The sequence below is a fragment of the Malaya genurostris genome, chromosome 2 (genome assembly GCF_030247185.1).
Source record: "Malaya genurostris strain Urasoe2022 chromosome 2, Malgen_1.1, whole genome shotgun sequence".
Classification (NCBI taxonomy): Eukaryota; Metazoa; Arthropoda; class Insecta; order Diptera; family Culicidae; genus Malaya; species Malaya genurostris.
Window position 1 is genome coordinate 195,418,384 of NC_080571.1, and position 12,337 is coordinate 195,430,720.

General features: G+C 35.8%; 2 protein-coding genes across 5 annotated transcripts in view; one reads left to right on the forward strand and one right to left on the reverse strand.

Moving 5' to 3' along the window:
- Positions 1-2,386, reverse strand: part of LOC131433137 (uncharacterized) — a 28,438-nt gene extending 26,052 nt beyond the window's left edge. For all 3 annotated transcript variants that reach the window (XM_058599971.1, XM_058599970.1, XM_058599969.1), the window contains exons 1-2: positions 2,252-2,386; positions 1,831-2,168 (exon numbers count right to left, since the gene is read on the reverse strand). In XM_058599971.1, coding sequence (XP_058455954.1) covers positions 1,831-2,055 — 225 coding nt within the window. In that variant the 5' untranslated portion in view covers positions 2,056-2,168; positions 2,252-2,386. The remainder of the gene's footprint in view (positions 1-1,830; positions 2,169-2,251) is intronic.
- Positions 2,387-8,444: 6,058 nt separating this feature from the next.
- Positions 8,445-9,845, forward strand: LOC131433144 (caspase-like). 2 transcript variants are annotated; one of them, XM_058599987.1, is made up of 3 exons: positions 8,445-8,653; positions 8,738-9,187; positions 9,248-9,845. In XM_058599987.1, exons 2-3 carry the CDS (start codon positions 8,893-8,895, stop codon positions 9,772-9,774), a joined length of 822 nt encoding a protein of 273 aa, XP_058455970.1. In that variant the 5' UTR covers positions 8,445-8,653; positions 8,738-8,892; the 3' UTR covers positions 9,775-9,845. The 2 variants fall into 2 exon arrangements, with proteins under 2 accessions (XP_058455970.1, XP_058455968.1); XM_058599985.1 differs by having other exon boundaries at positions 8,447-8,653; positions 8,892-9,187; positions 9,248-9,842.
- Positions 9,846-12,337: the final 2,492 nt, after the last annotated feature.

Consider the following 12,337-nt stretch of genomic DNA (forward strand, 5'->3'; position numbering starts at 1 on the left):
TCTAGAGGCGCTACTGTGCATTAAACCACTACATGTGTTCCTAAAACAAGAAGCGTTATCTTGTGCATACCGTCTTAAGGTTACAGGGCTTTGGAACAGTAACCCTTTAGATTATGCTACTAGCCACACTCGCTTGTGGTCTCAAATGGTTACGTGGGATGAGTATTTACTCGCTCCTAGTGACCTAACTCTCACATGCAGTTTTCCTTTCAAAACATTCAATGTGAGCTATCCTCTTCGTGAGGAATGGTTTTCTGGTTGTTTGGAACGAAAACTTGATGAACACATAGTTTGTTATACGGACGGTTCTCTGTTGAATGGTCGTGCTGGTGCTGGTGTCTACTGTCGTGAAATAAAACTAGAGCAGTCTCATTCACTTGGTAGACTGTGTTCCAAGCAGAAATCTGCGCGATTCTGTGTGGAATACAATGGGCACTTCAGCTGAGGCGTCACCTGACTTGGGATGACGTCGATTGATAGCACAGCAACTGCTATATTGCCAGCAAATTTTCGTTTGATATTTCAATGGACTTTTATTTTTACTGGACTACAAGTAAGAACCTCGCTTTGTTGCAACATCGAGTCGCCAAAATACTAACACGAGACGAAGTGCTTGTGAATTGAAAGTCATCAACATATTATGGTATACAGTATTAAAATTATGCGTATCGGTTTTCAAGGTAATAGTTAGAATGTCGTGCATAAAATTTTTCAAGTTATTATATACGTATGGAAATTTATAAACATGTTCTGTACCCGCCTGCCGACCGAGTTACTACATGGTGCTATTTATGATTCGGCAGGTCATTGAACTTTACTTTTTTCGAAAATGACCTTAATGATGGAATTCGTGAAGTTATTGAGATCATACAAAAGCCACCTTGTGATTTGGTGTTGAAAAGTTTCATGAAAAGGATATGGTACTGTAAGCGTAGTCGTGGTGGCAATTTCGTTCCTTTCTACATTGAAATAAACATCCGATCATTTATCTCAGAAAATGCCATTTTTCTTTGAAAATCGAAATAACACCTGTTATTGGGAAACCTTATACACGTAAAACAAGGCAGTTTTTGTTTACGGTGAGCATGATGTGCTACTCCCAACTATTGCATTTGATTCAATATGCAATTTCATCTCTTTTAAGCTATCGTAGGAATCACACGGGCTGTCAACTAAACTAAACCAGAGAACTGATTTGAAATTTGCAGAATACAGTTCGTGGAACTGATTTGAATGGTATATATAACTCGGCTTCCAGGGTCTTTCTGTACAAGAATGATGTTCAAAATCAGATGATGGCCTTTTCAACACTATTTGTCTGTTATATCCAGTGTACATCTATATTTTAATTATGTGAACTTATGACAAATATTACTACAATTTCATATATTTTAAGAATATATGTCATTGTACACCAGAGAGGAAGTAAACAAATTGAACTGATTGCTACCCGCTTGAATCATTCTTGAAAATTAATGATCCATAAAAATGGTAACATGTGACTATACACATGTCACATTTCGCTGCTAAAGTTGCAGTTCCGTTTACACTTACGCAATTAGTTTTTGATCATTAATAGAGCTAACAACCGATCGTGTCTTGGTGCAATTGGAGAATTTTATGTACATAGCTCAAAGCACAGTTTCCGTCCTGCCACTGCTGATGAACCCGTCGCGTAGGGAACAAGCGTGATGGACGCATTACCAATTGCAATATACAAAAGTGTTAAATCAATGACTAGTAGCACGAGCTCTTCCCATTTTTTGCCTCAATATTAGGTAGATAATCATTTTAACTTTTAGAAAAATAATAATGTTTGTATTAACATACCTTTTTACCGCCTTCGTCATCATCAAATTTCACCCAGTTGGTAGTTTTATTAGCTTCTTTATCTGACGACACACTTAGTTTATTTGTCACTGAAAGAGATGTTTCTTGAATGGAAGAGTACCTATTTTCCAATTCTGACGGTAGCGCTGCTGCATTGTTTTGCTTCTCGTCACCATTAGCCACCGCACTTCGGTCAGTCTCATCGGTGCCCTTATTGGTACTCATAACGTTCAACGTTACACTTTCCAGTTGTTCTGAAGCATAAATGATTTAAATTCTTCAACCAAATCCAGTGTGATGGATTTAAGTTAGGCACTTTGAAAACGTCTCGTCAAGTTCTGGTCAGCAGCAGTGGCCATCAGAAAAGAATTAGTTTTGAATACTAATTGGATTTAATTTGTATACGTGGAGAATCACATACCTGTTTGATATCTGGCACCTACTTGCGGAATAAAGCTGGCACAACAACTCATCACGATGAGAGCAGTCTCTCCTGAACGCCCAATGGAATGAACAATTTTATGAATCAAATCACATATACAAGCACACACTTTAACTAAGATCTGGAGAAGTGGGACATGGATACAACACCTGTGCTGCGCTTAAACAAACGCAAGCTTCGAACGAGAACTTGCCTGCTGAATGTGAATGCACAAACCGGCGATGATACCGCACACACAGATAAACCACTGAGAAGTATGCTACCATTGAATGAATTATGTGTATGTACCTGTAAAGATAGTTTTGCTTTGCAGGTTTATATTCATAGACGTGAAAAAGGAGGAGAGATTAGACCCACCAAACAAATGAAAAGCATAATTCTATAACTTTGGGATCAATTTTGATTTCTATTCTGATGTATAGAATGTGCGTAAAAATGTTTCCTGTCAGTTGACGAAGCAATAAAAAGGTCAAAACATCTTATAAGTCCTCGCGTAGTAATATAAGAATGTAGTTTTGGTATCCAAAACACCAGACGATCAGTTTGACCGAACGTTACTCCTATTCTACCCATATTAAACACTTTTTGTATTTCACGGTAAGCTTTATCACTAACATTTAGCAGTTTTATATGGTATTTTGATCACAAATCAGTAGTACTTCACATCTCATTCAAAATGGCACTTAAGCTCAGTAGACAGAAATCAAATTCAAATATCGCACATTGTGTTTTTTTCTGTTTTGTTCAATAAAAAGACTTTCCAACAGAAACACAGAAAAAATTCTAAAAATTATTGCAAAATGAAATTTTGTCGTGAATACGACTTACTTTACTATGGGCGCGTTTTCAAAATTTACCCTCTGAGAGAGTGATAAGTTTTTGATCGTGAATATCTCTTGTTGTATCTAACGAATCAACATAATTTTTGCTACATGCCATCGGAAATATGATCACAATTTTATGATAAAATATTCAGTTGTGTGACAAAATCTCAAATAATTCAAAATTAAACTTTTCTGAAATGTTTGGTATAAACGAGTATCTAAGAGGATAATTCATAAGGTGCGTTTGCCTTTCTCGTATTTTGAAAGCTCATAGCTCAGTGATCTGTGAAAAGATTAATATAATCTAACTACCAATACAATCGAAATTTTTCAACTTAAACGTGTATAGCAACAGCATTGAAGTATTTAAATAGTACACTATTGAAAAACCTGTCTCACTTGACCCATGTCAACACCAGCCAATCAGAACGCGTTCTGAGGAAGAGAACAAAATATCTGCTGCTGTACAACAAATCGTTCGAGAAAAATGTTCTGAACAGTGCTTATTATTATTAATATAATTTATTTTACCCCGGCTTTAACCTTTTGGTCGTTCACCGGGGGGAGAACAGTGCTTAATATCGTAGTGAGTTCCACAATTTGACCCTTCTGAATGCTAGAAACGAATCCCTACAGCATTTTGATAGTTTCGTTCAATGAATTCTGCAAATCCGAAATGAAATAATGGACATTAAAATTCTGTATGCGGCTATTTTTTCAGCCGTTAGGACCGCCCATTAGTGAAAAAGCTACAAACGAAATCATCTATTTAAACCTCTTAACAAAAATTGGATCAATTTGGATTCTATCGCCACTGCGAACAGATGTTTTGTGTGTCGTTTGCAAAGCTAGTTTCGCTTCCGACAAGAGCGATTACGTCACAGCTGCTAGTCGTTTGAATTGGTGAAAAAACAACGAAAAGAGGACAACGGTGGGGAGCATCACACAAAATCAGCTGTTCTAATGACTCTAAAAGTTTTCTAAAGAACTATTAGGATTTGTTGTTCGCAAATCGAAAGAAAATATTTTCAGTTTAGTGCAAATCTAGAACAGTTTGGTAAGATTTGTGCACTTCACAGTAATCGAGATCAAGTGAAGCCTTCTTTGTTTTTGCGAAAAATGTGGAAAAGGGAAATGCTTGCATAATTCATACAATTGATCAATAATTGATATTCGGAAGTGTTAAGGAACATGTCAGTTGTTTTCGTATTCACGACATCCGGTTATGTCTCTGGCATTACCCACCCGCCTTTTTCGTCCCATTTTCAGCAAAATCATGCCATTCCTTAACAATAAATAGATTTTAATGCAACATTCACAAACCGCAAATAATACAATGAACTTAAACTTATTATATAAAAAATCAATCGGGGCAAAATATAAGTAAAATAGGGTCTAACACTTTCGAAAAATCATTAATTTTTTTCTTCATATTTTCTTATAGTAAAACATTTCAAGAATATTCTGAGAAATTTTCGAGCCTATCGAAACAAAACTCAACATGTTATATGCCTTTAAATTTGTTTATCTCATACTGCGAAGAAGTGAGAACTCGGCGCCAAGGCCTAAGATTATCGAATTGTTTTATTTTAACAAAATACAAAATAAAAAATATGTTTTTTTGAGAATATTAGTACCTACAGACTCTCTTGTGTAATGAATTGTTTACTTCGATTTTATGGACAAAAAACTTTAAACGCGTTTTTCTCGAAAGCAGGTTTTGAAAGTCCGTGTTAATCGTCATTCAAAAACTACTGCACCAATTTTGTTCAAATTTTGCACACACATTTTACATATAAAAAACTACAAGGATCAGCCCCATGGGGTTGTTCCGGCCATTGCTGTGGAACAAGGCAACCAAAATTTCTAATGATCTATAATCAAACAGTTCAATCAATCGTCACACTTTTGAATCCGCAATTGCACGAGAGTCTGTCTAGATTGATCTTGATTAGGAACCAACACCGAACATTGTTTGTTTTATAGCCGACGAAATTACACCAATATCCAAAATGTATGCAATTATATCTTTGTGCATACTTGCGATACGCTATTGATTATAAAGCTTCTCTTCGCCAAGCTTGTGTTCAAGTTTTGTATGCAAGCAGTTATTATTGTAGCGTTAAGTTTCTCCACCATTCTGCGATTTCGGTTGAAGCGATAAACTTTTTCTCAATATCAATCTAGTTCATCTTATATAAATTAGAAATTATTCTTAAACACTCAAAATTTACCCTGGGGTAGATGTCAATTTCTCAGGCGAAACCACATTACATGGAATTTCATCCGAGCTTGCATGACACAAGATCAGAGCATACCAATTAAAGCTTCAAATCGTTTTATCGCACTTTTTGACTTGCTGTCTAGCAACAACCTACCTCTAGCTTGCTACGCGTAGGACTGAAACGTTAGCCATAATTTTGCTTCTATTTATAGATTTGCGTGCTTCCAACAGCTTCGCTTGACCAACCACCCAAGTAACCACGACGCATTATAATTTTACATTAATTCAGCTTTGAAAATTCGTGTAAAATTTGATTAAATGCAACGGAGTTACACATGCTTTTTCAATACTATTATAAAGGTAAAAAGGGCGATTATTGGACTCTTATAGAATTATTACTCTTATAGTTATCATTAAAGTTTCGTTGCCTAAAAATATAGCATTGAATATCGATGTATAGCACCGCGGAAGATTGTTGTAAAATAATGCTCAGTTACGTTTTGAATGCAAATGTAATGCACATTGCTTTAAAGTATGTAGGATTAGTGTAATTATACATTAACAATGTAAAAATATAGTTGTAAATGTGCAGTTATATAATGCATATGGTTACTTGGGCAGAGCGATGCTTTCCCTTTGATATATCGCATACTCCTTCAAAACGTTGTGTATGGCAGGGGAATCTGATATGCCGGTGATTTTTAGCAGACAAAATAGGACACTGCTCGCTACTAATCAAAATTTCAATAATTTATAATTGAAAATGCGTGGCTTGATACATGCAAATCGAATCATAGAAATATTTCCTATCAAAAAATGAAATAATATTAATAATTGATACAAAATATGCTGAGCTGTAAGTGTTTAAAACCTGACCACATTTCTACGTGTATTTTTCCTTGACTTTCTTATTTGCACCCCTATATAGAAAATAAAGATGTGTTCCACATCAAAATCAAACCCCAACGTTTTCCTTTTCGTTGTTTGTTACCTTGAGAAGATTTTACAGTTACAAAATGACGTAGTTTTCACTTTGAGCAACCAACAAAATTTCCAAAAATTAAAAAAAAATCAATCAGAAACGTTGGGATATAGAGAAACTTCTACTTTAACCATGCTACGTGGATTTGTTGACTTCTGATTAGTCTCCGCTGAGATACAGTGGACACCGCAAATCATGATTTTTAAGAAGTGTTTTCAAAAATATCTCTTCACCGATTTATTTATCTATATTTTTCCACGAAAAAAATTATAAAATGTTATTCGAATGATACTTTTTATCATGCAAAACATTTGAATTAATTTAGTTGAACGATAATTCTGAAAAAAAATTCGCGAAAATGATGATTTTTTTCATCATTTACCCCCTCCTTAATAAATTCAGATAGTGAGTACTTGCTCGATGAAGGTGATGTATTTCACTACCTTTTTAACACTCACTTTCCAGGATGTATGGTGCCATCACCGACAGCTGTTCCTGAGACATTTTCGGGTAGTTACGATTCTTGGACACTTGCTCGAAGAATAGTGACGATTGAATTGCTCAAATGGGCAGGATGTTAGTTTGGGCGTGGTAAGTCGACTACAACCCTGTTACATGATGTTGTCTACAACATTGAGAAAGCTTTCTCACGATAACGTGTCTTTCAATTCAATTCTGGAAGCCACTCGTGGTCATGGCATACCTTCAAGTATCACAAATTGGATACATGCTGCTGCTCTAGAAGCTTTGCATTAAGCCACTACATGCGTTTCTGAAACAAGAAGCATTATTATGTGCATACCGTTTTAAGGTTACTGGGCTTCGGAACAGTAACCCTATAGACTATGCTCAAATATACTATATATCAATATGGATCACTTTAACGAATTCAATACAAATCGAAAAAGACATCACAGTAACGCCATCTCGTGACGGAAAAGGTTGTTAGTTCAGTCATGTTTAATAGTTTGCGTTTAGCGTGCAACCAGAAGTGGAATGTCAAAAATAATTCGATAGTCCAACGACAAAAGGGCCTAACTGCAAATGAGAGCCTCTCTTTGTTTACTTTTTCTTTAGATTATTACGAAGCCATTATTGCAAATTCTCTAATGTTTCTAATATAAATCGAAAGCTTGTAGTTTTACCTTGAAAGTTTTGCGAAGAGTGAAGCGTCAAATATAAAATCGGTTCGATAAATCGTGAAAGAAAAAGTAAACAAAGAGAAACTGTCATTTGCAGTTAGGCCCTTTTGTCGTGGGACGGTCGAATTGAGCATGATGCCTACATAACGGTGAGAACATTTTTTATATATTAATGCTTTTTTTCCGGCGAAAGTAAATATCGCCTATAAATAATGTAGAATTACGCTCTTTAGACCTATCGTTTTCACTTTCAAGAGTTATGAAGTAGTATTTAACTTTGCTCGTGAATGTTATGAATAGTGCTGAAAGCTGAAACCTATAGGCTGCGAAGGCAATGTTTGGCAGATCACTTTTGATATAAGGAAAAAAATTAAAATGAAATGAACGGTGTATTACAAGTTACTTTGATTGTGATATGTTTCTCATTGCGTTCATGACATTGAATTTAAATTAGCTGCACATTATCTTTTCTCTCAGGGAAAGTTAGAATGTAAAAGAAAATAGCAGTTAAATACCTTTGTTATACATTTTCATCATGAGGTAGGCGGAAAAGCTATCTTTTTAAATATAAATGAAGTCAACCAATACGGAGAGAATTATAAAAAATATTTCTAATCATTCTCATCGGCATAAAATGGCAGTTTTTCGCCATATGACCCATAGAATGCTAACCTTGCCCCTGGAAAAAAATGTTGACCATTTCAAGTCGAAAGTAGCTGAACATACCTTTATTGAAGATCATGAACTTACGATGAATGACATAAAAATATAAAACGAATTTCTAACCCATGGAAACTAGACGTATCTGAATGTTTTGGAATATATGAAAATAATTCAAACTCTTTATTAAACATGACCAAGGAAATAAAATTTCTTTTAAAAGCCTACCTAAATATGCGTCACTCTAGCCCTGACTATCGAAAAAACGATTGTAAACAAAATGGGGTTCTCATTTGCATATAGATCAATTTGAAAGGTTTGTCTTCAGGATTTGACAGTCACAAGAGCTTCATTAAATGATGACATTTTGATATTTGGAGTTGTTTTGTACTTTGTATAAGAAAAAAAGCAACACATTACAGATGAGGTCATTCAGGGATGAGTTCCATTCATAACATAACGTGATAAGTTTATACCTCGAAACGAACGAAAAGTCTGAAATAACATTGTTATTAGATATAATAGAACGTGTGCCATACACGCCGCAAGGTGAGAATAAGGTTTTTCAAATCACAATTATTTTTATATACACTTCACACGTGTTCATCATCCGTGTATTCGGTACGCCTGCAGTGAGTCAGATTAAAAGATGTCAATGAACTTGACTACAACTGATAAATTGTGTCACGGACAGGACATGCAGTTGCGCGCATTCACAATTACTAACTAGCCGAAAGTTCTTTGTTCCTAGTGAAAATTTTGCTTTAGTAATTGATTTATTTTATAGAATGAAAAAAATGTTTGGACGAAAAGATGTTGATTCTACAGAAGTGCGAGCACCGGTGGTACCTGCGTACATAATTGATCGGTATTCATCGTATTATCCGATGAATCACAAGAATCGTGGAAAGGCCTTAATATTCACACATGACGTATTTAATGTACCCAACGTGAAACTACCTACTAGAGAAGGAGGTGATGTGGACTGTAAAATGTTAACTAGCTCACTTAAACGATTAGGATTTGATGTGGATCTGCACCAGGATAAACGCTTGGAAGATATTCTTCAAATTACTGAAAAAGGCAAGTAAATAGGGTGATTCGAAAATCGTTTTTAAATTGTCTAACTGCATACCTTTTTAGTTTCTTTAATGGATCATTCGAACAACGATTGCATAGTGGTTGTAGTTCTTACCCATGGCGACGAAGGAGAAATTATTTATGCTCACGATTGTCCCTATCAGATTTCGAGTGTTTGGAAACAATTTACAGGCGATCGGTGTCCAACGTTAATCGGAAAACCAAAAATATTTTTTATACAGGCTTGTCGAGGCAACGAATTAGATGCTGGAGTAAAAGTTGAGAGAGATGGTGTGGCTCGCTACAGTCTACCTACGCATGCCGACTTCCTATTTGCATATGCAACAATCCCTGGATTTATGTCGTTTCGAAACACTAAGAACGGGTCGTGGTTCATACGCGAACTATGTAATGAATTGAACGAAAATGGCCAAAGATATGATCTGTTGACACTTCTCACATTCGTTGTGCAGAAGGTCGCGTATGGTTACGAATCAATTGCTCCAAATACCCCAGAATACCATCTGAAAAAACAGACACCATGTGTTGTTTCAATGTTAACTAGGTTGCTACTATTTAATTATGTTTAACTCTCATTAATGTTACCATTGTAAAAAAGTATTATGTAACATTTTAATATTTATAATATGTTGTATTAACATACTAATCATATCTGTTGTGTCGTGATTAAAATGATGACAAATTTGAAAAAAAATCATTTCTGTCAGATTATACACCCTCAGTCTTGTTTACGGTCGTATGCGATACGTTCGAAAGTATGTTAAATTCCGTTTACGATCGAATCAATCACACTTTCATACATCGCATAAGAACATACTTTCTTTGGATATGAACTAACATAACCTTTTCAATTTGTAAACAGTTATGTCAAGTTAATAAGAATCTTTCTTTATTTTGCATCGCACTAAATGATCAAAAACACATTCAACAACCTGAGACTATAGAAATTTTTATTTGAGCCTAAGTTTGTGTAAATCGATCAAATCATTTCTGAGAAAATTGAGTGAGTCTCGTTGAGTGTTTTTGACCAATTTTTCCAGCCACATCTAGAATAATTTTACCCTCTTGCATCGTCGCTCTAAATGACGGTGTGCAACTTTAAACAAACTTTACCTTATGAAAGCATGATGAAATTCAATAGCAACCAGAGATGCCAGGTTAAAATTTCAAAAAAATTCAGACAGGGTTGCAAATGTCTGTATATCTGAAAAAAAATCTGCAGTCAGCAAGTATGTCTTTCCGGCAGACATTTCTCCATCAAGTATGATACGCGAGCAAAAAAAAAAGGTCGCGACAATTTCAAAAGTCTGTAAATTTTGACGCAAGTCTGCGAAAACCTCGATTTTCAAAAGTCTGCAGAACAAAACAAGTCTGCAGCACTATGTACGAAATCTGCAGTTTTACAATCAAATCTGCAAATCTGTCTTCTCTGATAGCAACCTATGGGACTATGAGATTTTTTATTTTATGAGTGAGTCACTGTGTCACTCAGAGTGACATTATTTGACACATACTTACACATAGACAAACACACACAGACATTGCTCAGCTCGATGACCCGCATGGGCATGGCTGCCGGACGGCTGAATAAACGTTGCCAGCGGGCAAAATATGGCTGGCAGCCATCACACTTTTCTTCATTGGGTTGCACCAACATAAGGAAACGATTTTGATGGAATATAATCAAACTTTTTTTTTTGTTTCAATTATAGAGGTTTTAACATCTTAAGGTCATTCGCCTCTTCGGACCAGAAAATCTTTCTGGCCCTATGTGCGGGGTTGGGAATCGAACCCAGGTGGGCTGCGTGATAGGCATCGACTATCCCATCACGCTATACCCGTCCCCCATATAATCAAACTATAATAAACCACAATTTCTTTTTCTTATTCAAAAATTACTTGTTTTATAGAGAATACTAGCCTAGAGTTATATTTATATTGGGTTTGCAGAAATTAACTTTTGACACCACCGCGGTTTGATTGTCTGGTATGAACGTAGCTTAACATATTGTTGACAACAACGCCGCCAAAACAAAATGCGTCGGTTTCAGGAACCAGCTTCCATAGCAAGGGGTGATGGCCATGGCTGCACAGGTAGCCAAGCGGGGAACTGTGTCGAATGATATAGAACCAGCCCGGTGGTAATGATAAGGCGCTCCTGCAAGTGCTACCGTAAACAAAATCTGGGGCATTTGTTGGCAATCAGAGCGCTCAGAGTATGGTAAACAAACCATCGAGCATTTCAAATCGAGTAAAGTCTTAATTTTCTTTATCGTAGTGATGATATTCTGATCGATAATTTGTGGGAAAGTGTGGTAAAGGGTGCTGAATAAACAATAGTTAGTAATACCCAAATTTTTGTAAACCATTCTTCTTCATAGTTTAGGTCTTTACAAAAGGAAGTTGACCACCGTTACATGACGTCATAGCAGGTGGCTGTAAAGAACACTTAGACCTCCGGGTCAATTTTTCAAATGATTGTATAAACTTTCTATATGAAAAAGGCAATAAGTGTACTTTTATTGAAAAGCATCGTTATCATGGTTTTGTAGTAACATTAACAAGTACAGGTACAGATTACAGGTACAAATTGAATAAAAGATTTACAAATTTACATATTTTACAACTAAAAAATATACATTCAAACGTGGCAACCCTGCACGCTATACGAAATTGAACAAAACACGCTGCGAACGGAGCATAGCCGCACGTACCGATGCGTACCAGTTTTGCATCGTCATTTGAATGACGATTCAAATGTTTTGACACTCATCATCCTATAATTTCGGAACCGGAAGTCGGATCTGAATGATATTTCACAGTATATTTTAGGACAATGAGAGCTTTAATTTGAATCATGATATGTGAAAATCGGTTTAACCGTTGCTGAGACATCGAAGTGTGTTTCGTTTTTGGAGCTTTTCTTCACTATTATCGGTGCTTTCGGAAGCGGAAATCGGGGACTAGTAATCCCAAAGTAGTGTTATATTTTCACTTACTAACAAGATCTGTCGACTAGATGAATTTAGCAGTAAGTTTTATAAAAATGTGCACCTCGTTTCGCCATCACTTGTGAAAAAATAATCATGAAATTGAAAATTTTCTCTAATCACTGTGGAACCGGAAGTCGGA

Excerpts from the sequence above, each read along its gene's own strand:
- LOC131433144 (XM_058599987.1), top strand. The coding sequence starts at position 8,893 with ATGAAAAAAATGTTTGGACGAAAAGATGTTGATTCTACAGAAGTGCGA. Across the intron at positions 9,188-9,247 it reads TCTTCAAATTACTGAAAAAG|TTTCTTTAATGGATCATTCG; the intron begins GCAAGTAAATAG and ends ATACCTTTTTAG.